This window comes from Lineus longissimus, chromosome 18 (genome assembly GCF_910592395.1).
Source record: "Lineus longissimus chromosome 18, tnLinLong1.2, whole genome shotgun sequence".
Classification (NCBI taxonomy): domain Eukaryota; kingdom Metazoa; phylum Nemertea; class Pilidiophora; order Heteronemertea; family Lineidae; genus Lineus; species Lineus longissimus.
In genome coordinates, this window is record NC_088325.1 from 11762587 (window position 1) to 11789577 (window position 26991).

At 39.6% G+C, this 26991-nt stretch overlaps 1 protein-coding gene across 3 annotated transcripts in view; it reads left to right on the forward strand.

Moving 5' to 3' along the window:
* Positions 1 to 26991, forward strand: part of LOC135502020 (opioid-binding protein/cell adhesion molecule homolog) — a 99146-nt gene that overhangs the window by 55270 nt on the left and 16885 nt on the right. For all 3 annotated transcript variants that reach the window (XM_064794459.1, XM_064794458.1, XM_064794460.1), the window contains exons 2-5: positions 22000 to 22086; positions 25524 to 25667; positions 25858 to 25977; positions 26359 to 26483. In XM_064794459.1, coding sequence (XP_064650529.1) covers positions 22000 to 22086; positions 25524 to 25667; positions 25858 to 25977; positions 26359 to 26483 — 476 coding nt within the window. The remainder of the gene's footprint in view (positions 1 to 21999; positions 22087 to 25523; positions 25668 to 25857; positions 25978 to 26358; positions 26484 to 26991) is intronic.

A 26991-nucleotide genomic window follows, 5' to 3' on the forward strand; every position in this document is an offset into this window, starting at 1 on the left:
GTTTTTGGTTCTCATGGACATGTTGTTTATCTTTGGCAGACAAGACTTGTATCAAAGTGATAAGAAGGTGGTGCCTGCAGTAACACATGGTTTTATATGTGCTTTATGTCATTATGAATAATGGAGGCATACCAAGGCGTGTGAGATATATGGCCTTAAGGTTGGCAATATGTTTTCAGCCTGGAGGGCCATCTCAAAAACCTGCTGTAATCTTCTCATGGTCATGGGTGGTTGGGGGTAATGAGTTCGATGGAAGCTTTACAACACCCAGAATAATGTTGTTGAGGCCTAGCAAGGAATAAAACTTAGCTGCTGTGAGATGCCATCTACTAAAAACCCTGCATCAAACAACGGCTGCGTTTGCCTTCATTTCGATAAGCTACTGGTACTGTCCATTCCTTACGGGGACCACAGAAATTCCACACTGATAACAAATATATTAGTCTCAGAAATGCTGGACATTGACTCCTGGTCAATACTTAGCCACTTATTACTGAAGGTGAAAAAACCTTACTCCGAGATCAAAGAGAGGCCACGCGATGGTGGAGAATGGTGCGAGCCTCGACAAATATTTTCCTAAAATGAGCATATGAAATTGCGTGCACTCTTCGAGGTGAGCGTTGTTTGTGTAGGGATGAGCTCACTAGAAGTAGCATGTGATTGGCCCTATGGGAAATGGTTGCCCAAGTCAGGTATACATTATGTGGTTATGTCGCCATTTCATGCTAGCATGCAGCAGGAAGAAATTGCTCTTCCAGTGTTGGTCAACTCTGCTAAAGGAAGAATGCCTCATTATATTGCTGAGCCAGCACTAACATAGTTTGCAAAGTTCCTGTGTAGAGTGCAGTTCCATGTTGTTAATACGAAAAATGTTCCCCCACGCAAATATTTTATCACTTATCACAGCGATTATATTTATCACAGGTCGAAAGTTTCTCTCATTTGTGAGACGCCTACTGAGCTGTTGGGCATAATGAAGATAACGATATTTAGGACAACTATCGCAATAACACTTTGCACTGTTTCTTGTCATGAAATTACAAGGCATGACCTCGACCTGAATACCTCTACGTTCTTTTCAGAATGACACCTTGAGCTTCGTTTTATCAGATTGAACTCAAATGTGTCAACTTTTTACCACTGCTGCCGCCTGTGTCAGATGTGTGTTACTACAGTGCATTACTCAAGGAGAGTAATCTGTATTGAAGCAAATATGCCAAAAAATACATGGTTTTAAATCAAGCGAGTAATGGAATGGTGGTGCTGTGATTCACTGTTGCATCTTGCACATTCTCTGACAGGGTAGTTTTTGTGCAACGGAGGAAAATATTTGTTCCATCTGAGTAAACTGGTGCATCAGTGATGATCAACTCGAGCCATATCTGCAAAAAATAGCTTGCTTATCTTCGCAGTTGTTATGGCATATGCTATGCAAAGTGGATACTCTTCTTGTGCAAGATGCATGATATGACTCCAATGTCAGTTGGTGCAACTGGAAAGATTCTAACCCTCTTGGTTTCATACTGCTGGAGTCATCTACGTGCTCCGCCCCTGGTGGCATGTTACTCTGAATATTGAGTTGAGGGCTGAGTGGGACAAGGACATTAGTAGCTCTGGGTGATTTGACAAGTGCTAGTTTTACTTTCGAACATCAATCTTATCTTACACTTCAAAGCTCTGGCATATTACAGACTGTTAGGTCATTCCAATGCTCTTCCCCTGACACGTTACTGACTTCTTGGGTCATTCCATTCTCCCCGTATCGGATAAACGCTTTGTATCACTTCACATGATCAGAAATATAATTAATGTACATGTATAACAATTCAAGCTCCTACTATGTTTTAGCCAAGAACGACACATTTCCTAGTAAAACAATACACAATGTGATCATTTCACTCTATGCGCTAAGTTTGACCATGAGAGTTTCTAAAATTTGAAACAGGACGGAGGTAATCTCAAGCATGTCAAGGCCTATAGTTTTCTCTTTGACAAGGAGGTGGATAAGGCAATTGAATTTATTGCATGGACCACCGAAAGAAAAATATCCACTCTAAATGACTGACGGCCTGGCCAATTAACACTAAGGGATTTACACAGCACTTATGTCGGCATTATATTGGTTAACATCGGCTTATGCGGCTGAAATTTTGATGAGAAATGCATAAGCATGAAAGATTCAGTATTTTTCCATAACCATAACTTCTAATCTGATTTTACCTCAATTAGGCCATTTTCTGCAGCCCCTAATTGCCTATTTCAACTCCCTGAACTTCACTTATGAGAATGTTAAACCTGTCAGCAATTTCTCAGTTTCGTATTGTAATTTCTATTCATGGGATGCTACATGTATGATTTTGTTGTAGATGAGTTAGTTTTTTTGGCCTAATGAGGTCTAGTCATCTTCGTACTGTAGACAACATGTAGTACCAATGCCAGTTTCGACCTGTTTTACCAGCGGTCTCGGTCTTTTTGCCGTCTCGTTCAATTTCAAGATATCTTCTCCCTAGGCAAAAGTATCAAGGTTTGATATTATATATTTCATTATAATTCCCAAGTCTAGAACCTGACCGCGCTCAACGTTGCTTAACTTTTAGCTCAGGAGACAGTAGGCCATAAAGGAATTCCTCCATGGCCGGCGGGTTATCAAGCCGTGCCATATAACTGGGGGTACAGTACACTGAGAGTCTGATATACCAGACAGTAAAAGTTCAGTTCAAATTGAATTTGGTAAAGCTAGTCATGTAAATTTAAATGCAATCCTGGGTTGTCCCAGGTTCAAATCCCAGGGGCCCTATTGCCTGGTAGCCGGCATATTTGAAGGCTATGATGATGCTTCTTGCCTTGTTTCATCGAGGATATCGGCCTTGTTTCATAGAGGATATTGGCTGTTGGGTGAAAATCATGATAAGACCTCATAAACTGCCTTCTGATCACTTTATAGCATTCTTGGTAAATAGAAGTGCCCATGTTGCAAACACACCTTGGGGAAAACGGTCATTATGGAGGAAATTATGACTGTTTACAAAAATATTTGCTACATGTTTGAGTGGCTCGGCTAATTGGCACCTGGTGATAAAGCTTGTCGGGTAATGGGGGTGAAATGTGGGTATGTTTCAATTAAAGGGTTACACCGTAATTACTGGCTGTCAAAGGAAATCTAAACTCAGTTATACACAATGCCTTACATGTAGCGCAGTTATTATATGATACGTTGGTATGAGACGGGATAGTTAGAGGTCTAACACCAATTGAAATTAAGCGAATTCACTTGGTTGTAGCTCTTATCGAGACATTCACTCTTTGCCAATGTCTCTACTGTGACCAGTAATGTTTGAGTTTAGTACCAAACAAGATATCTAAAAAGTACTGCAAGGAAGCTTTAACTCTCCCTCAGATTCCTTCATTCTTCAACCAAAAGAACATTGAACTCACCTCGTAAGTGTAAACTGTCAATGTTCGGGTGATAAAAGCAGCATAAAGGTAGCCTGTCTTAAGATGATTTACTAGGAAAAGATGAATCTCCTCTGATTTGGGACTTGATGGCTGCAGATGGTGTACCAGGCCGGAGGTTAAGATGAGTAAGATCGGATGCCTTTAACCACTTCCAGTGCAGAATGTGGGATACTGCACATTTTAGATATTCTAATCGTCTAAGCCCGTTTACAGACTGTGCGAGGGATGAGAACTACTGGAACAGGAGCCGTATATACTAATGATGTCTGTGGACAAGGTTTATTGTCGAGGTTGTGGTTGGTCAACAGGACTGTGATTTTTGGCCAAACAACTCCTCTACACCTTCGTGTACCGTTGACCCTGATCACAAACGTGTAGCGATATATCAAATAGATGGAAATGAGGTTGAAGTATGAAGTCATTGCCTTTATTCCGCCTGGCAGTACCTGCCAGAATGTCTCATGACTCGCCCTTGTCGCTGCTATCTTAACGAACAAAAAATCAATTAATCAATCTCAGCTAATTACAAGTCAACTGTTGCAATATTTTTACGGGAGTGATGAATGATCTCTTGTCTGTCGGCATGAAATTGCCTAGGAAGCACGATATAATGCAGAATTGCCCGGGTAATTAGCGAAAGTATGAATCGTCTCTTTTTGGTTGCATGCAAGATGGTCGTTAGGGTGACAGAAAATCATAGATAAAAATTGAATCGTTTATTTTCTGATTTTTGTGGAATTGTCGAGTTGGATCGTTTTGATGGAAATGGTAATTCCACCTGCTTGTAACTTTTCAAAATTATAAGAATACTATTGAGTTCTTCGATCTCATAGACAATGAGACGTTTCCAGGTTTCCAACTCTTTGTTTATATCCTTTTATTATTCTGGTCTCAATACTTCAGGTAATTATCCCTTTTGAATTGTTTCGGGGGATATTTGATAAAATACCACGAAGCATCCAAGGTGTTAACAGGAAGAAAGTTTTTATGATGGAAAAACAGTAGTTCGGACACTTCACTCTCTTAGACAGAAAATAAAATTCATCAGTGAGCTATTCTCAGGTAAAAGGCTTTGCCAATAGGTCATGCCCTGTGCGATTACACATCATCAAGTTATCATTGTAAGTGAGTCAGTGTTTAACACCCACCCTTCACCTTCCTAGAGTGATGGGAACACCCCTGAGAGAATTCCTCCGTGATGACATAGCGAGTAGTACTTGTCATTGGTTGCTTCCAATTCTCAATATACACTTGCTGTTACAGAAAATGACAGTGGAATCCTTTATAACCGGTTACAGTTAAAGGTAGTATAAGACCATGAGGTTTAGAACGGGGGAAGTTCGAGGAAGGCAGAGAATAACAGCTTGTCTCTATAAAGGATACAGTCCAATCTCTTGCAGATGGTAGTCATTATGACTTTCTGTTTAAATGATCGATGAACCATCCATATCTTGCCATCTTGACCAAACTAATCAAATTAGCAAATTTCTAATTCTCTCAACGATTCTTGCAATCTTGTTCAATCATCATGCTATATCCATCACCGAAATAAGTTCTTACAAACTGGCATCTATTGCGTTCGTTCTGTTGAATTGATCGATGCGAAGGTCGATTCCTTGACCACACCAATCAAATTTTTTAGCCGTGAAGATTTATTGGCGACGTGTCATCAGGGCATATTTCTTATTAGGGATTGAGAATTGATCGATTCTTTGACCAGATTCTTTTTGATTGTTGCAAAAGATAGAGCGCTGCTATATTGCTTTCGCCTAGATTGTTGATCCTGGTTTGAAAAACAACTTTTTCCTAAATTTGAGTGGGAAGGAATGCTGTAAGCCTTAGTGAGTAAGCATATTCTTGGATATCAGATTGTACATGTAATCCAATAAGCTACAATTGGCATTATTTTCTGTGTGAAAAATATTAGTTGTATTATTTTTCTGGTTACATGCCTTGAGGCTTTTTTGCGACAGCTGAAATAAAGCAACATCCTGCTAATATTGATGAGTAAGCATTCACTATGTCACCAAATCTTGCTACTTTTTTTGTCCTCCAAGTTCTGTTTGAACTATTTTATTGTAGGCCTAGATCTGCATCCTGCTTATGTTACTGTGGCTTACATCCGGCTTCTAGGCCTTGATGAGCAACCAACCTACACATTGGATGTAATCCTGCAGTCGCTGGAAGGCCTTCCTGTTATAAGAATATGAGAGATAATGAGAGACCAGCATCCGCTTTCAAAAGTTCTGTGTCAAGCTCTACCAAAAAAATCTACTTACTTGCTTAAAAAAACATTGAGTTGAAAGCTGAGCATCAACTTAGGACATTATTAGCTGTATAAACAATATTGGGAGATGGAAATCATGTAATCATTTCTATTTTCGAACGGCATAACCCTTTAAAGGCATTCTCTTTTTGCTGAAAGATTTAAAAGTCGAGTCCTTCTACCCCTCCCTTGCCCTGACAATGCCATCCTCCCCTCCACGCACACCTTCCAACTACCAACTCCACCAACACCAACACTGTCATGATCCACCAAAAATACCTGCTCTCGATTGTTGGCCAAATTCTTTACGATTTCTACCCAAGTCTTCAATAACCGTTATAAGATTATAGATAAGATAACTGAGACAGATGTCCCCAAATATGATTGCAGCTTCAAAAGCATCTATTGATCTTTCCAGTCTCTCATCGATCAGATATGCCATGATCAGATAGACTTTATAAGATCTCCAGCGATTATGTCCGTCCTGCTCGGAACATAATCGAACAAATGTCCAGATCGTGACCCATAATCCTCTCTGATCTTGTCTGATCAGGAGTCATTGTAATTGTCCACTTCATCTTATTTTGACCAGCCAAATGCACGTGTTTCTCTGTGGATTGTATGGAGAATTCTTGCATGTCTCCATCACATAATATCTTACTCCATGAGGAGTTGAGGTCCGGGCACGGTACCCTGGCAGAAATCAAAACAAAAAATATTCCAATTTTGTATCAGACCATGAAATTGTAGCAAAGGATCTCTTTTGTTTTTTTAGTGCAGTTTTCTTCATTCGTGTCTAACTCTAATGTTTGATTATTTTGCTTGTACAGTAATTGGTACCGGGCATGATTATAAAACACCGTTCCAACCTTTGCCATGTGTAAATGCATCGGTATATGAATTGATGTCTCAATGATGTATCGATATAATGCACATATTGGCTGAGCACTCTTAGCATGAGTTTGGATGGCGGATATCTGAAGAATCCAGTTATAATTGAAGCAGATTTGATAGCTTATGCAAATCCTCCTTGCATCTCTCAGTCTCCTTTTCTGTGATTGTCATCTCAGAGACGCTTGATACCATCAAAAGTAGCCATTTTTGTCAGAGTCGTTCTTCAATCAGATTTTTGGCTTGATTGTTTACTGATTTTTCAAGCCATGACAAGAGGCAGAGTTCAAACCGGTATTTTGCATTGCTTTTCCCTTATTTTTGACATAAAAATGTCGAGTTGCAATGCAAGGATGGCATGATCTGGTTAATCGGATCTTGATCTGCCGGGAGGTGGGTTGGGCTGGGGCAGTCCATTCATCATCCTGATATTTCATATACTGCTACAAGTTTCTAAATATCTCATCAGAGAGACAGTACAGCTCGAAGTAGATCCGCAGGTAAACATGGTAAAGGCAGACGACTGCCAGAAAATAAACTGCTTGCCTCATGTATATCTCGCAAAAGTAGCAATATTCTTTTGAGTTGTTTTTCAAGGAGTCGTTTACTGCTGTTCGTAGCAAAACATACGATGGTAAAAAATGCTGTTCGTTTTCTTTGAGAAAGGTGACCACTTTGAGCATGGTGTCGTAAGGTTACCTTTTGCCCATTCGCCATGGTAACGGTGAAGATAGACAATGTTAAATCTCTTCACAGTCAGCATGTGCGAAGAACCGCAAAGAACCAAGCGAGAAAATCTTTACCATCCGGCATTTTGCATTTGCTTGACTGATTTGTGTCGAAATTAGCCCCTGATATGTGGTTCAAGAAACCATAGCTTATCTTGGTTCAGGAATTACATGTAACACCATACTGATATTTCTGTGCTAAAATGATGTAAAAACCTAGGTGGTCGAGATTGTTATACCTGGTGTATCAAAATATAGCAGCCAAAATTTTAAATTTTTCTTAAATAGTAGAAAGATCTGTTTGAATGGTTGTGTAATCCGCCAAAAATCAATCTAAATATTTCAATGTTTACAGAAATTTTCGCAACTTGCAAAAATAAGGAGTTGCGAAAGTTTGGCTGTTTATTTGTTCTATTATGGCAACCTTTGCCAGTGTAGTAGCTGTCGTACAGAAACTTGTCTCGCCTTAGGCATACAAGCCTCGACCAAGTTTCAAATAGATCATTACTGGCTGACAAGGAATTCCACGCAGGGAAGTTGGATTGCACAAGAACATTTGACCCTTAAGATCTTTCTGGTTCAATGTGTTAGACAAAAACATGTACTCCTCGGGGCTAGCACTAATAGCTCTCAGCAGTTGGAGGCAAAATTCCCAGCGGCTGTGACCATTAAATATGAATGCGATATTTGGTGAATCTCTCACGAAAATCTATTCCACGCTTACTAGACTAAAGCTATGTGTACTTCATATAATGTTAAAAGCGTCGTGTGGGTGGGGTGTCATCAGGTACTGGCCGATATGGAGCAGGTCTCCAAGGAAGGGTCGGTTTCCACCCTAACCACAAATAAGTTTAAAAAGGTGCAATACGAGCGTAGTTGAACTGTATCAAGTGCATAAGCACGTCCTCCTCGTTCTTTTTAAAGGAATATTATCTTGCTCTGAAGGATATAGGTGTTTATGCCCCCGAAACTAATGTGTCACACACCATAAAAGAAAAAAATCCTGAACGTTGTTCTCTCAGGTTTCTCGTTGAGGAAGGGTGCGAAGCCTCTTGGTCTTGAAGTAAACTGAGATCAAATTCTTCTTCTTCATCATTCATTCTAAACATTGCCTGAGTAGTTTGTACATGTATATCTAAACAGTTTCTACCATGTCGCCATTCAGTAAACCACAAAGATATTACGGAAATTTATTGATCGAAATTATCAAGGAAATCCTTGAAAATTAGGCGATTTACCGTAGCAAGGCTGTACGGGTCAAGTTCATGGCCTCCCTCTACTCAATGCAACTGGTTACATGTCAGAAGGCGAGTGTCGGGTCAGAAGGCATGACCACACATTGTTCCATCTATAACCTCTGTCCCACAGTCCTGACACGACCAAACTCCCTTGCCAAATTATAAAGAATTATCTAGCGCAAATAACATTACTGCGCACCGCATGACTGTGACCCGCAGCTAACAGGCCCACAAATGCGATTGGCCGAGTCTCTTGTCACATGGGGTCGTCTTTTCAAGAAAGTTGCATCCATCAGTTAGTTGACCTGACTTCTTGATGAGGCATAATTAATGAATGCTCGCCCTGTGGAGTGATTATTACCAAATTATCCCCCTTAATTTCTTAGCTGTGTTATCAATGTTCATGTGTTTGTTCATTATGATGTTAATTTGGTTTCCAGCAAAAATACACATATGGTAATGCACTAGAACAAATGTAGTGTAAGTTGCTTTTTTAAAAGAGTTGGAATTTTGATTTTTTTTTCAACATCGGCCAATCCTGTGACTGGCTAAATGCACTGATGACTAAAGCATGATCCATTTCTTCTGGTTTCGCACCACTCTAAAAGCTAGGCAAAAAGTAAGATTTTGAAGGTGTCCAGGGAGGGCCATGATGCCTCGTGGTATGATTACAGATTAGGTTTAAGGAACCGAACATGAAGGTTGTCTCACGAGACACCATGAGGGCGGTGCTAAAACATCAGCTGAAATCAATGCAGCAGCCAAGATTTTAGGTGAGATGAGAGCTCCACCAAGGGGAGTCCATCGCAAGCTACTGTTCACTTAGATGTGATTACCCAAGCATAGGGACTAGGTACGAGGAACTTCGGATTTTACGTCACATTCGAAGTAGAAAGCAATACAGGTTATGTGTGTTAGATGCAACACCAGGTGGTCCTTTTGAGAGTAAAACCCACGCCTTCTCATTTCGCCCGGTTCTCAACCACTGTGCCGCTTATTTCTCTACGCAGTGACTCTGACCCAGATATCACTTTACTTTCACAACTCTAGACTATGAAATTTTCAAATGCTTTGGGGGACTGTGTTCAACATTTTCAAGCGACTTGTGAGTTATCCAGAAATTGAAATTCCATGTTGTGATATTGATGATTGGTGATAAAGAGTGTTAACAGCCCTGAGCATGACAGCTGCGGTGAGACAGAAAATTCATCACTCTCAACAAAAGTCCCAAATGATGTTGAATGGTGGCAACCTTTAAAAATGTCAAATCAATATTGAGTATTAAGGACACAAAGACGTCGTTCTTGCCTGAATGGGACCCCTGTCAAGAACCATCTTCATAACATCTGATTGAACATCGTATACAGGAAATGCTATGATGTAAACGGAATTTGTTTGTGCCGCGATTATTTGTTGGTGATTTATCCGGCTTCAAACAGCTGAATCATGTTAGAGAGACGATGCAGTTAGTCAGTATTCTTTGAAGTGTCAAACCAATTTTTGTCACTTTTGAGACTTAAAAACTAAAATTGACCTTCAATCACCTCGATTTAATTTAATTTACCTCTCTCATTAAATTCAATATTAACAGCATCTCTCTATGTCTGAAGTCAGTGTCAATGTTTTGGTCAGGGCAAAAGGTAAATTTTTGACCACACAAGGAACGAATATACTTTGCAAAATCATCAATGAATTGTACAGAGCTGACTGGTTTGTGGCAAAAATAGATTTGTCCAGAATCATGAGAATGGTAATTGCATTACCGGTACCTAGATGTCATGACATTTCTGTGATGTAAATATGTTGTTATTGATCATATAGCCTACTTCTGTATTAGCTAAACAGTGTACTTATGACATTAATGGTATTGTTATGAACGAGATACCCATCCATAAGTAATTTGAAGCAAATTTTCTCCTAATTGAGTCTTTCATAGTGAATAGATAACATCGGTTGGGGGCATCTGCCATAAAACTTTCTTCATCATTATTACAGATATGCCCAGCTGACTCGAATTTGTACCGGGAACAATTGGTTATCAACATTATCAAGGACATTGTATTTTGTCAACAATCACCAATCATTGAGCACCATAAGATGGGGAGGCATTAGCTTGATTGTTCCAAATTGGGGTGAAATTGTCCCATACATCCTCCACCCTACAGCTTGAACTGAACTCAAGTGTCCTGGGTATCTCTATTAACTACAGGATCCGAGACCTGGTGCCGTAGACCGTTGGCTAAACTCAAGCACAGACTACCCTACTAGAGAATAAGACGGAAAGCAGTAGTGGGCTAAATCAGTTTATTTCTTAAGGATCAAGATGTTTCGACGTGTTTACAAGAAAGGTTGGCCGCAAAAGAGGCAGAAAACAACGTGCCCATAGTTTAAATAGGTTCTGTAATCGACACGCCAATCAAGGAAAGGACGTGACCATCTGTCAGATGATATCAGATGTCTGGACCTTGAAATAACAGGTGTTATTTTAACAACTTGATCCAATCTAGGAGAGATCAAATGGCGAAGAGGCGGACAACAGGATAAGGCAGAATTAACCCTATGAATACCGTGAAGCATATATTTTCAGGGCTTCACTGTACAGAACCATTCGTAGTAGATCTTTTATTTCAACTGAATCTCTGAAAAAAAATAACTCAAGGGGCTAAAGTTATGATAGTTTAACCTCAATAAGATGTGTTTGATAGTTTTGGCAACTTCACGATCTCAACACTAATATTTATAGCGGCATCAGTCACTCACCCTACTTTGGCTGCCTACTTACATGTAGGTACTATAGCACTATTCACTCGCCCAACATTCACTAGTAAAGTATGGTGCTTGGGGACTGCCAATCGGACACCTAGAACCTGCCTATACTTGCATTCCCCTTTAAGACACCTGTGGAGTCCGTCCATTTTTGATTCAAATGCCATCACAAAATCACAAACCGAATGCAAAATCACTTGCCTGAATCGATTTTAATTTAAGATAAATGTTTATATTGATCTCTGGCTTTGGAATATATTTTGAACGAAAATATCTTAAATCAAATCAACACCAGCTATAGCTCGACTGATTCCTATGTTAATTTTTTATCCGTGATCTGTGTGAATATATGGTATGATTATTTAAAAAGAATTTGTTTGTTTTCACATGATGTCCTGTTGTGTCTGATCCATTTGATCCATCAGCTGATTTCCTGAACTTGTATTAGCCCAGGGGGTCTCTGTGGCAGTTATGCTTCAAATATAATCCGGGGAAAAAAGATCCAGAAGATAAATGTAAAATCCTTGGGCATGTTTGGCGTACTTTTGCATTGAAAAATTCCTGATTCTGAAAAGTGGTGACGAATACACGTTTTTTTCTGGTAAAATCTGTTTGGTATGTGAAAGCCTAAAGCTAAGTTACTTTGGTATATATGCGTGATATAGGCATATGAAAATTGAGGTTGAAAGAGGCCTACCAGAGACATTGTACCTGTGTATTTCAGCTGAGCGCCATGCCCTTGGGTCTCTTGTTTGATGTGTTGTGTTCATAGTTTGCCTGTAGTTCACATCATCGATGTAGAGTAAAAGCATTATTGAAATTGGTGATTATTCCGTTTGTATGATCTATAGGAATGTAGGAAAAAATTTAAGATCCAAGTAAAAAAAGGCGAGTTGTATATTGACAGATTTGGCCTTTAAAACCAATACATGTTGACACCATTTCTAAACCTGGATAGGAAATTTGAATTCAAAGACCCCTATGGCCCAGGGGTTCTCTTCAGAATATGTGGCTGACACGAAGAGCAGAAAGTTGTTAATTTAATTGTGGATAATTTTAATTGTATTACATTTGCTGGATTAGATTATGTCCTGTTATATCTGAGGGATGAGGGGTTACTATGTATGACTTGGGGCTGATGAAGGAGGATGCGGTTCTTTGTTGTGTGACGTGATTGCTGATACCAGACGGATGAGCAACAATGCGTAACACGATTGCTGATACATTAGGGATGGAGGGAGGGGTACTATGTAGGACTTTGTCGCTGATAAGGGATGAGGGGGTACAATGTGTAACACGATTGCTGATACATGAGGGATGGGGGGAGGGGTACTATGTCGGACTTTGTCGCTGATAAGGGATGAGGGGGTGCAATGTGTAACACGATTGCTGATACATGAGGGATGGGGGAGGGGTACTATGTCGGACTTTGTCGCTGATAAGGGATGAGGGGGTGCAATGTGTAACACGATTGCTGATACATGAGGGATGGGGGGAGGGGTACTATGTAGGACTTGGTCGCTGATAAGGGATGAGGGGGTGCAATGTGTAACACGATTGCTGATACATGAGGGATGGGGGGAGGGGTACTATGTAGGACTTGGTCGCTGATAAGGGATGAGTAAACCAGGCGTTTGTAGAAACCAATCAAAAGGGCTGTCACCATGGTAAAAATCATATTGATGTTTTTCCAGTTTGCCAAAAAACTGTAACAAATCAGCTGTAACCATTTTCTAAAAAATCAACAGCTCTGGGCATTGTTGGGTGGAATTCAATAATATCCGTGTTACTTTTCTTTGTAGTGCCGACAGTGTAATAGCACACTGACGCCTGTTCTTTGACAATGCATGTCAAGACCCTGGGTAAAATATCAGCTTATACTTGTATCATTACGTATGGATTTTTATAAAAATACCCTGTTTGCACAGCTGAATTTGAGCTTAGTTTGAAGTTCGAAAAACATAATAAGCACTCCCTTCTGGGCGTTTGTGTCAAAAAGTGTATCTTTCTTTTGTTTTGTACTTCCGATGCTGGTGAAATATGAACTATTTTGAAAATCAATGTGTATTGATTTTTTAGGTGATTACTATTTGTGCTGCCCTTTATTTAAGGCTGATGATAATTGACCTTTCAAGGTGATATTCATGGGAAAAAAACAATATATTATCTTTTTTTGCAGCGTCTGGAGTGATACTGTAAAAACGGCAGGCTTTTTTCTGTAGATTTTGCAAATACTACCTCAGTTTGTGAATGTTAAAAAAAATGTCGAAAATATTTTAAGAGAAAATAACACTAATAGTTTATCTTTGTTGACATTTGAAACATTCCTCACAACGATTGACTTTGACTTCACAGTTCTCAATTAGATTGTTCATATTTCCACGGTTTTGCATCTTGACCTCAGGTGGCGTAATAGCTGTTATTTTGCCACACCCAACTCCAATCACGCGAAATTTGAGTTACTGTGTCGCCATGATCACAGGGAGTAACATAAAGTAAATTAAGTAAGTATATATGATTAAATAGTTGTGTACTTTTATGGTGTGTTTAATGTCAATATGATTAGGAATTTTCTAGGTGTTGATTGATGATGAAACAATCCTGTTGACATGACAGTAAATAAAGCCACGCTGAGTAAAATAGCTCAATTGATGTTATCAAAATAGTTATTCTCTGAATCATTTCCGAAAAATAGCGCCTGGGTAGAAATTGTTGTGATCTCAAGTGTAATGTAATCCGTATTATTGACAATACATAAAAGGCCGTGGCCCTCGGTTGCAGATATACTGTATATTGATTTGATAGAGACTCGTGGCAAATTTAGACAACAACAACAACAAGTACATGTAAATAGAAAAATAGCATGTTTCTCATTCTAATACAGTAGAACCTCTCAATTAAGGACACACTTCGGACTGACAAGTGCTGTCTTCAATAGAGAGGTGTCCTGATTAGAGAGGTCAAATTGAATGGAAACACTCAATTTGGGACCAAAACTAGTGTCGTTAATGGAGAGGGTGTCCTTAATAGAGAGGTGTCCGCTAAGGGAGGTTCTACTGTACATGATAGGCCAACCTACATACATTTTAAACACAAGATACAGACATGCAAACAAGATACATGTACCTACATGGATATCTATATCATAATACTATAAGGCGGCTCGCTAAAGTGCCATTTGGGGGTCGTGTTTCGTCTGGAAATTTTGCACGTTTGCAGGTGATATGTTATCCTGATGCAACGTCATGTTTATTTTCGGAAATTTACTTCAGCGGAGCAGTAATGAGGGATTTTTAATCGGACACGGTCAATTCTCCTTACAACTCACAGAAGCCAAGCCATTGCTGTTTAGTTATGCAGGGGATTAATGAATCACCTGCACTCCCACCCCACAGGGTGACTAACACTACCTGTTGAACGGCTGGCTGTAGGGGGGTGATTGGAACAGCCTGTACACGTGTTGACCTGCTGAACCAAGGTTAATGTTATTTTTCAATCCACGATTGTAGGCCTAGGTCACCTGATCTTCGAGATTTCGCGGGGAAAGAAATTGTAAACAAACGTATGTGTGCAGTTCAAATGTAAACAAAAATGTATTTTTGGTATTTTCGGTTGCTGGACTTGGGTTTTCCCGCAGTAAGGAGCTGGGGTCAAATTGGTGGTCTATTGTTTATGGGTGCTGTGTTAGCCAGAGCTAACTCGTGATAATGAAGGTTACCATGGTATGTTTATGAGCTCACCACAGCTCTCAATACTTGATCTGAAGAGGCGCGCTGAACCTGAAATGGCCTTATCAGGGAGCTGCTCACGGTGCTGAACTTCTAGCTTGCCTGTCGAGTAAGTGCCTTGCCCGAGACCTGGCTACATGTAGGAGGAGCACGCATTTTAAAGTTATAGTAGTGATAGTGCAATTGGTTCGAGCCATTTGGAGGCCGACATGTGAAGGCCTATCTGCATGGGTACTCCTTCTCCGTATAAAAAGGCGCATATTGCTGACGAAGGAACGAGGCATTGCCTCATCATCTCTATCGGACCAACTGATATACTTTTATATGCACGCATACAGCACGCCACAGCTAGGTCCGAGTCTGTGGACAAATGGTTGGTTTAATTTGTCTCTTCGATATGGCTCCTTTGATATTGCATTAGATGTTTATTGCAATTCAATCTATTCAAGGTATAGCCCATTTGAACCTGCCTGCGCCACGGGTACAATGCTAGTCTTGAATTAATACTGAAGGGAAAACTGTATGTATTATACGAGGATGTTCTCAATTGAGGCTATATGTGAATCACCCGCGTTAGCTGCAAAAGGGTTAAATCATTACATGTATCAATCTGGTAACATATCTTGTGAACTGATAAATATTTCAGTGATATCAGCTGATAAACTAGAAGCAAGTTTAACTATTTACATTCTTGCTTGTATGACTGGGAAAAAAAAAGGTTATATTCAGATGTTAGATTTGGTATTTGAACTAGTGGTGAAACTGCAATTTGAGTTCTCGTGTTCAAATACATGTAACTGCATATACTTATAGAAAACTCTGCAGCTCTTGATGAGATTAAAACTGTGTTTACTATTTTCAAAGCATATTTATTTCATGAAATATAATACTCTGAGGATGCACAGGCTAATGTCAAACCACTTAACACATTAAACTGTAATTTACAGATAATACAGTAACAGTGTAATGGTCGCATCTGACATGTCTGAATTTGATATGTGCTTGCCAACAGTTTATCCCAGCACAGACTCTCAATAATTACAATGTTGAATAATTGACTTATAATTGATAGACAACACTGAAAATGATTTTGACCATTAGTGGAATTAGGCAGTTGTACAAATCCCGAGTTCTTCTGTTTTGATGTAGATTGCTATTAGTTTGACAATGCTATGCATTTAATCGGCTCACAGTTTAAGTGCGATTTTTTTTGTCTTTTAACTCAATTTTTCCCCAAAAGTCAAGGAAAATGCATTATGACCACACTTCTATCGAAAGATCCCTTTATTCCTTACCAGATCATCTGTCGAAATTAGCCGTAGATACAAAGATAACGATGTAGTCCAGTTATTTACTCAAAACGACTGGGGTCGCAGTTGGCACACAGCGACACAAGACCTTGTTCGACCATAGTCGTAGTTGGCAGCGCATAGGTTAAAATTAGTCTTTTGATATTTAATCCTACTGGCCTTTACACGTATACATCTATAGAATGGTTGAGTCTGGTAACATCCTTGACTCACTTATACTGCTTAAGCATCATTTCAAAATTGCACAGGTAATGACTGTGCTAGCTACCTTAATGAAGTAAAAAACCTCAATTCGTCCATAACATGATATTAACTAAGTTAATTTTATGACTACATGTAAGCCTGCTTTGGTCTACTGCCAGACTGAGGGGGATTCCAGTCTTATTGCAAGGTATCTACTGATTGTCTGTGGAATGTACCTGTGTGTGATTCTAAAGCATCATAGATACATATCCACTGCATGTAGGTACATACCCCTTAACCCTTTCACAAAATGTTATGTTATGCATTTGACATTGTTTAGAACAAGCCTGAAGGCTGGAAGCTATTTTTTGCTTGCCATGAACTGCGATGGTGGTCCTACCCTACGTTACATGTGGATGATATCACAAACATGACCAATGATACCCCCTTCTACCACCTCCTGTTACTCGATTCATCTTTTGGAGTCAGCTGTCAAGTTTGGCACATCCTCTTTATCCACTTTGCTTTGCTGCATTCGATATTGTTGAAGCTGTTGCCACTTAAACTTTGACAGATGCTTTGTTCACTAACTCAATAAGTTTATACCATTCGAGAAGTGGATCAGTGCGTAATCTTTCATTCAGTGCTTTATTCCAAGCTCAAAGTCTTTTGAAGGTTGCGTTCCACATATTGCGTTTGACTGCATTTCTATTTTCCTGGACCACCAGTAATTACAAATGGCATACTCCTTTAACTATTAGAAATCCAAGGGGGGCACCTTGTCTGTTGTCGAGAGGTAGACCATTGGGTCAAGGAAACCCCGAATCCCATGCAATATTACTAGGTTAGAACCATTTTACCATTGGCTAAGTAGGGAGTACCAGGTGGTCTGACCAAAAGTGACATGTCCCAGTGGGAGAAGCCTGTGTTGTCTGAATAAAAATCATTTGATTAGCTGAAGCCCTGAGAGACAAGTAATGCATCAGTGATGTTGGTTTTTGCATGCAAAATGGCTTCCAGCAGGACAGTGACTTATCCGGGCATGATTATTGAAAAATCATTAAACCGCAATAAATATTTCACTAGAACGAAATTTGGCCTTGACATTTGGCAGGTTACAGTATAAGTGTGACGCTGCATGTCGTGGCACATTGTGGCAAGAAGGTCATTATCCTTCTGGCCACCTAAATTCTATGGACATATTGTCCCTTTAAGGAATCCAGTGTCATGTCAAGCTCCTGTCATGTCAAGGACAAGGAGTCGGTATCCGTGTTTCGTGACGGATAATCTGATTATCTGGAATGGACCGGAGGGCAGCTGTAGTAATAGCTCGCAGGTTGTTAGTTTGTCGGAATGTGATTCGATTATAGTACAAGATTGTAACATTCTAAAGAAAGTACTTTGATATATCAACCAAAGTTTATAGTTGGCTAGTTTGAAGGCTGTGACTCATTGCATGTTGACGATGTTATGTTGAATAACATTGTCCTCTTTTAAGTAAGAAAGTTCCGACTCCTTCGCCGGAATCGCTCGGGCCGTATACATAGCACGTAACTATGATACAAAAAGTTGTACTGACAGGAATCCTTTGCCATGTTCCTAACTGGCAAGTTTAACTTCTATGGGTCTGACAAAAAGTTAGCAACCTGTAGCATGTTGAACAGGAGATATGTTACAAAAAACTCATTCAACTTTCAAGACAAGCTTGTCTTGTTTTGCGCACCCAACAGCTCAAGCTTTGAAATATGTGACCTTTGCAATTCACTTGGCCCGACCGACTGCGTGTTGAACACGACCAACCTAATCATCTAAATCCCTCAAAGACGGAACATCTGAAGGATCTGGTATCAAAACGATGCTCTGTCATTTTCTTTTAAGTTTTCCGGTTGTTTTATACTCTAGAATGTCTAGAGTGCTTGCTTAAGTGCAAAATAAATGCTTATACCAGGCAAATAAGGGTTGGAATGTGAAGTGCTGTTGGCAAATATTCGAAATTATTTCTTTACGTTTACATATAAGTCTCACTGTTCAATACGAGGGGGGGGATGGGTTACACCCCTAATGTGACAACATCATGCACACTATATCTACTCAATTATTTGACCTACTTTTCAAGGTCACAGAGTTTCTGGTCTGCGCCAGTCGTACAAACAGGAAATTAGAAGGTTCATTTTCACCACCCGAGAAAATGTGAAGAGTAGCCGAAACGTTGGTCGTGCGAAATCCCCTTTAATGATAAAAGTATTAAAAAAAACATAAAAATACTAAATGCAATGATATTAGTCTGTTTGGCCAAATGATATGTCAGTGGAGAAGGTAACAGAAACCTCTAGAATGTGAGGTGGGGTCAGGTCAAAATGCACCATGATTCAAGCCTTGTGCCCTAATTGACTTGGCGAACTGTGTTTATGTCTGGCGGCGCCTTTTAATTTACTCGGTTGGGTTGTAAGTATAGATGTTGGCTTTGGTTAAATATAGCCTGTTGGGGCCCTGTAATTTCCCCAGCTTGAGTGCATTGGGAGCAATGTTCACTTACGTGATGTCCAGCTGATAAGCGAGGCGTTGTTTTGTCATTTTATTAGAAGAGGTCTAGAAGTTTAGAAACCGTATAAGTGCTGACCACAGGCAGTACCATTTTGGCTCGTACTTGAAATCCTAAAGCAGTTAAAACTTCTTCAAAATGAAGTCAATGCCAATTTCAAGGGTGGGAGTCTGTTCTCTGGATGATTCAGTGATCATCATACTTCGATTTATTTCTGTAGAGAAGGGCCCCTGTTGGCGACTTTGTGTAACTTAATATCATCTACCTTGCTCCTGGCTCCTGCCTATCGTCTCCCTTTAAAGTTTTTTAAAGTCACAAAATAGTAGGAAATTACCGTTGAGAAAGAACCAACGAGCAACGAGTGGGTTGTGCAAGTGAGATGACCGCTGAAAAGTAGTGAGGAACTTATTATAAAAACTGCCACAAGATCGCACCAGAGCTCAGGCTTACTCGCAGTCTCATTCTTCAAGACAGAGGCTTAGACCCCTGAGAGCTTGCAATACGGTATCATCATTCTGCCTGGCTTTTGGTTAAAGTGAGACACTCTGTCTGAATGGAGATGCCGATAACACAATCCATGGAGACTTACTCGATAAGAAAGTCTTTGTGCAAAGTTACGGGCATACGACTTCCCACAAGCTGTAGGCTGGGTATCTGTCCCCCCATGACTCATAAATGTTGGTCTTTGAAGAACTTTTGCACTATTATGCTTAAAGGAGTACGCTGTTCTTTCACATTGATTTACTGTTGATTCCATTATATATATATCCTATTTCTAATGCCAGGCGATGCTATCGTCAGTCATATGCTACGCTCCGCTCCGTTCATGCACACGGACACATTATATGTATACAATTAGTGTGTATCAATTTGCCCAAAAACTGCATGTTGGGCTATGTCTGCACTAAGTTTGTCATATGCGTATACTGTAAGGTTGGTGTATTGTTTCAATCATCGCAAATCTACCAGAAGTAGAAGCAGTGGTGTGTGCCCTTTACATGGAAACAATCATCAAAGTTAACAAATAGCATAACCCTTTTAAAACGGATATATTTTGTAGCTTCATCTCAAGAGATGTCGTCCACCGTATCATGACTTCCAAGATTTAGCGTGGGCATCTGTCCCCAACTGGCTCATGAACATTGGTCTTTGAAGCACTTTTGCACCTCTACCATATGAGGACAGGTGTAGCTTTGTCTCTGTGACAGGTGACTTAGAGATAATGTGCACCATATAACCAGAGAAAACACAATCATAAGAGTTAGCAGACATTCTCTTATAGATAACCAGTTGGCTCTCATTATCGAAGCCAGGTTCAATCAATGTTGGCCAGATGATTTGTGTTGCCACCTGGATTTAGATCGTAGAACTGAATTTCTTGTGCAAGACGGTGCTGGATGATACCAGCCTGACAGCCTGAACTTGACTACTTATTTCTTATTCTTTGTACCCAATTCTCAAGTGAATTACTTATTTCCGGGCGATATCAATGATCCTGTGTGAAGAGGTCATCTTAAGCCCCATTCCTACCTTCAAGAACTAGCGACAAACAAAAAGAACCTCATAACCAATAACTTTACCTTAGCAGATTCCTTCCTCGATGTGACATTATCACGAAATTATTCACCTGCACACGGAAACATGAGAATTTTATAAAATTAATGCAGCTGGGAAATCTCTCCACATGCGCATGATTATATTTCTGTCTCTCTGGCATCAATCTATTGTTGTTAAAAGTTTTTATTAACGTTTTATCAGGTTTTATGATTTTTTTTGAGGGCGTGACATCTTGAAAGTCAATACCGTTGAGATTTATCGCTGCATAAATGGGATGTAGGATTGGTGCATCATCTCGTCTTCAACTTCTTAAGCTGATGTTCCCATTCCTCGATGCGTGCTCCTGGGGGAGTCCAGAGAAGAAAGTCAAAGGCCTACGCTGTTCACTAGATATTTGAAATTTGTAATTGAATTTGAAAATTTCAATATGTACTGAATATGAATTTCATCAATAACGTTGTGTAGACAGATATACAAATACTAAACATACCAAGTTTCAGCAAATTCGAATGCATAAAATCTGTCATGCGGCATTGTAAATTATACTGCGTTTCTATTTTCCCGGACCACCAGTAATTACGAACGGTGTACCCCTTAACCAGCATGAGTTATCTACTAATTATCTATACGGTGAGCACAATGGTCCCTGGCGTTATGAGTAAAGTTCTCAGACTAGTATAGTATTCCCCCAAGCTTGATAATGCGGGATTAACGAAATGTCTGGTTTAACATAATTCACCTACAAAATATTATAATGAAATGTTTGCATGGTTATATCATCAAGGTGAATTATGTATAGTTGATTCAGTAGAAGGGAATCTGTCTGCTTCTTGGGTCATGCAGGTACATACCCAGTTGATGCATGTACCAACACTTCAGTGAACGGGATGTACATTGGGATGTACATTGTATGAAATTAACTGCTTCTAAACAACATGCTCTAGATGGGCAATTGCCCCGTTAAAGCGAAGTTTGCTCGAGCAATACAATGACCTTCCCGCGCCTCAGTCGTCATCAAAGCAGTGGATGCATCTCCAAGTCATACGCAGGTTTCTGAATTTAACCCTTCTGCAGGCCAAATCTAGCAAAACTTTTAAACAAGAAACGATAGGGTACATTTTCACCGCCCGAGAAAATGTAAAAGTGATCATGTCAAGTAGGCTGAAACGCTGGTCGTACGTTGGGTTTATTGTATTTCAGATGGTGGAATAATTTCTTGGTTCCAATCAGTCATCAAAAACAGTTGGGCTAGTTGCCACAAAGAGACAACGGAATCCTCCACCTTCAGCATTAAAAGTTTAGGTATATCATTGTCCCCTTTCTTGTCGTTGCAGGCAAAGTGGAGATCATCTCACCGCCAATGACGTTGCACGAGATCAAGGGCGGATCAGTAGTGTTTGAGTGTATAGCCTCTGGATTAGGTAGGTGGTCAGTCTGCGTAGTAACTTTCATGAAAACACCTTAAGATGGTTATTGATAAAACCCAGAATGAAGTCATTGTAATGAAATCGTTGAAATATGAAATGAAAATGAAGTTGACTTGTCGAAATAGAAGAAGGAGCTATGGAAGGTACTAGTACATGTACAGTCCATCAGGTACACTGTTTGACCATTGTCAGTTGCAAACTTCAATTTGGATATCAAACTTTTGTTGTAATTTTATTTTCATTTCGATGATTACATTTCATTACAATGTTTTGTTTCATTTCATTTCGGGATTTCTCAGTAACCCACAAGTAGATATCTAAACACAACTGGAACATCTAACAGCAACACCAGTTTGCCTCTTTTAGAAATAGGTCCTCTTAATTACTAACATACACTGAGTGGACTCTTCATATATCAATTTTAAGGTATATACTGGAAGGGAAGCTTTCACTATCAATCTAACATTTCCAAGATTTTCCAACAATCTTCTTTTAGTGACTCATCTGTTTGCTAATAGTTTACAACATTTAACTAAGCATGCCTTCAACACTTTCTTCGCTGCTTGAAGAAATTTTGGGTAAGATAATTGTACTGCCCCAAGGTACATGTACCGCTTCTATATTTAACATTTAAATTTCTTCATCGCCATTTAAATTTTATTACATGTAGGTGTCTGAAGATGTAGGTGTCTGAAGATGTAAGCGTTACATCACTCTGACACATTGTCAGATCCAAAATTGTAATTTTGAAAAATTTTGAACAAGAGCTGAGAAGGTTCATTTTCGTGGTTGGTGAAAAGGTCAAAGTGTGTCCTAATGATGAGCTTGCGAAATTCACTTTAATCGTTTTCAGACACCAGCGTTCACATCTGTGCTTCATCTTTTCATAGAAACCCTTTTTACTAGATGTCATCTTAAAGACCCGGTTGTCCATTTGGAAATGCTAGATTTAACCCCTGTCCCCAGGTGACAGTGGCATCTAGTCACTTTCGTGGACACTAGAACAAAATACTAGTGTGCATCATGCAAATTACTCACTACTGCTGCCACCTCTGGGCATTAGTTTACACTAGTATTTCCAGCAGGGTCACTTGTAAAATGATGTGCATGAACCAATGCGGCCTTTAATAAAAGCCTTTTCTCCACATATCGTTTTCACCCTTTCTTCAGATTTCATTTTGATGTCCTTTCACAGCCACCTTTTTCAGCTTTGGGCGATTCAATTGTTTTCATGCGTCTTCTGTGGCGACCGAGTCCACAAGGTATAACACTAAGCCCTCATCCGCATTAACCCTTTGAATCCTGATGTTTATTTTGACCACAATGAAGACGGACATGAATGCTGTGTCGCTTCTTTTGGTGTTGTGCGGACTATCAGGTTTTCTGGCCCGAAACTCCAGAATTATCAATAGAGCTAAATTAGACATCACAATTCGTCATGAAGGGCCTTCATGATGAGATATAGATTTCACTCGAAAGATGGAATTACAAAGAACACGGGAGTGAGATGGATGGTGCAACTAATGAATGTGTACAGTAAGATTGGGCAATTATTCTTGCTACAACATGCTGCGATATGAGACAAAAGATATCTGTTCTGCTGGTAACACCGGTACAGTAACCGATGGATTACACATTGATCCAGTTTGCTGCGATCACCAATTCTTGTCTCAGACTCTTGCGATGATCGGTGTTGGTTGCGAAACTTAAAGCACATAAATGCTTCCAAAACTCGGACTCCTGAAGAGATGTATATCCCAGAGTCAAACAAATATGATTTGAAACAACAAAAAATGAAACTAATGAGATCAAGAAAGTTGTTGTGCGCGGATACTGGTGTTGATGCTGTTTTTGGCTTAGGCGGTGGAGATTCGCCGACCCAATACCCAATCATTCTGAATTAAAAAATTATTCAAAACAGTTATCAATGGCGGTTGCACACTTTAAAATGGTAAGTCAATGTATTTTCACGAAGTGTCAGGCTCGTGAAAAGCAACTTTTCAGGATTCAAAGGGTTAAGAGATGAACTGCATGATTTTTTTTTCATTTTCACACATGGCTGTTTTATACTCTTGCTTAGCTTATTTTTACACTCTTATTTTCACTCATGTCTGTCTTTAAGAGTTTCCAGGAAACACAAGAATAAGGCTGACATGAGTTAATAAGGAAAAAAATCTTATAAGGCCTTTTTGTGAGCCCAGAAACCATGATAGAAATTATCTATTATTGTGTTGATGGATAATTTCTACAGTAGTGTGGAACCGTTTTGAGGATCAGGGGTGCCTCATTTGGAGATGATCATGCAAGGTGCATAGTCATGTGTGTCCTTAAAATTTCGAAGGTTCTTATTGCATTTTGTCTTTTGTCATGATTCAGTTACTAGACTCCATCAAGTGCATACTGGACTGATTGAACATTGTCTCTGTATCATATCAAGAGCAATTATATTTATGATTTCAGTCTTTGTCCTGACAGCACCTTCTCACTGTCGACTAACTGATCACCCCGCAAATGAGCGATTTTTGTGGCTGCGATCTGCAATGAGGCGACAAAAAGATTGCTTGGCAGGGAGTAAATCCTGTAATTGCCGCGTTTTGTATTTGATTGCAGATTGCAGCAATCACCAAGTCATGTGAAGAGATTTTGTCATAAGCGATATAATATCAGGTCGCAGCTACAGAAGTTGCTAATTTGCGGGGCCGTGATACATTGGATGCATCTTGAAAAGCACTCTTCTTATGATATAGGATATATTGCACACTTAACTACAATGGATGGAACGTCAGGACACAATAGTTCTAATGTATGTTCTTTGATGCAATTTTGAACTATTTTCAAATCAAATTATCAACATATTCAAAGTTGCAACTTTTCATACGAGTTGACTGATGAAATATTCTTGTTGCACAGCATGAAAACTTTTTTCTTAGTCCTTGATATCTTCTGAAATGGCTCCTGAATTGAATTAAATGGTCAGTTTTATGGTTTCACCGATTTTACATCTTTGAACATGTTGAATGCAAACCATTCTGCTTGCAAAAGGTATACGAGAATATCACTTTGACTAGAAATCTTCTTGGGTGTTTTTGATATAAAGATATTTGTTGCATAAAAATCCGTTAAATTTATCCAATATTAACTGATACAATGTATACTGAATAAGTTTTCATGGTACACGCGACTCTTGACGCTGGAAAGAAGGTATGGGCAGTTGGTAAATTGGCGTAGTTCTCTATCGATGAAGGCTCTTGTCGGTTTACAGTTGTGACTAATTGTTAGTCTAACTTTCCACATGACCTCTTCACATTTGAAAGAAGGTACGGCAGAACTGTTCTCCTTCAAGAGGCCATTGAGAGCTACAACATACCCAAGCGCTTAAGACAGATTGTCCACTGTTACCAATTCTAATTTGAAAGTGCTATCCATTCCAGATGACAGCAATGCCATGTCTATGCAATGGGTAAGACAGGAGGACCCATCTCGCAACATCAACATGCGCATCATCTCCATCAACGAGATGAAAGTCTACGGGAGCAATCGTTACAGCGTAATCAAGAAGTCTGGATTGCCCTCAGGTCAGTTTCTATTTCATTTCTATTTTCCTGGACCACCAGTAATTACGCATGGCGTACCCCTTGAATGTTGGCCAAATTCGTGGGGCCTCACCTGAGCTGTGTTTGGCGAGACAACACTAAGCCAATTTATGGTAATTATTACACGCAAACATATTTACACGCATGGTAATACACTTTCCCTTATTTTTAGGTCAGAAAGGTTATGACCTTGAGATCAGTGACCTTGTGGTTGATGATGAAGGTCGATACACGTGTTCGGTTCAGGGGGTTGGTGTGACAGAGGCGCAGAGTTATACCCTTAATGTAATGAGTAAGTATTGAAAGTGTTAAAAGGACCCTTTTGGCAGACGTATTTGATCATTCCAGGGCGGTTTGTCCATGCTATCTTCTCTTATCCTGGATACTGCCATGTAAAAGCGACTCGGAGTGTCTCCCCCTGGATGGTTGCAAGCAAGTTAAAGGGACAGCTTTTTGCATGAGATATGTTGGATTTTCCTACAAATGATGAGGAGCGGAAAGGTCCCCGGGACGAAAGAGACATGACAGTCAATTGGTGGATGCGTAAAAATGGAGTTGGATAGATTGAAGCTCAGCTAGTTCATGTAGGAAAGTAAAATAATTTGCCATGAGAATATTTTACAATTCTCAAATCTTTCATATGCAAAACCTGTGATGTCATTTCTATTTTCAGTTCCACCCAAGCTGAATTTCTCCCAGAAGGATCTCCTGCCAAAAATCGTCAAATTAGGTGAATCTCTGACGGTGATGTGTAAGGCCAGTGGGCGACCGAAGCCAACCATTACGTGGAAAAAGTTGGTAAGACTAGGAGTATCTTTGCAACATTTCGCTTGGAAATAATTCATAATGTCTTGTCACCAAATTCCTCCACCAATAGCTGAATATTTGAAATTTCTGATTGAATTTGAAAAATTCATCAACAATGCCGTTGTGTAAACAGATATACAAATCCTATAATTACCGTACCATGAGAGGCTCGTTTGAACTGTTTCCAAGAACAGACTTCATTTTGGAACATCCTGTAAATGCTATTTATAGCTTCAGATTGAAACAAAACACTCATGTCATGACTGTCATCTTTTGCTTTCTTTAGCATCTCATTCCCATCAAATCTACGAATTAAACTTCATTCACGAATAGAATCGTAAACGGGTTGCTTTATTGATCAATATCAATTAATCAAATATCATCGCGATTGATTAAACATGAAAAAAATCTCGACTGGCCATTCACGGAATCTGACTGTTTTGGTTTGCGACCATCACTGATGCTGTGAGCTGTTTTTATTGACATCTGTTCAGTATCA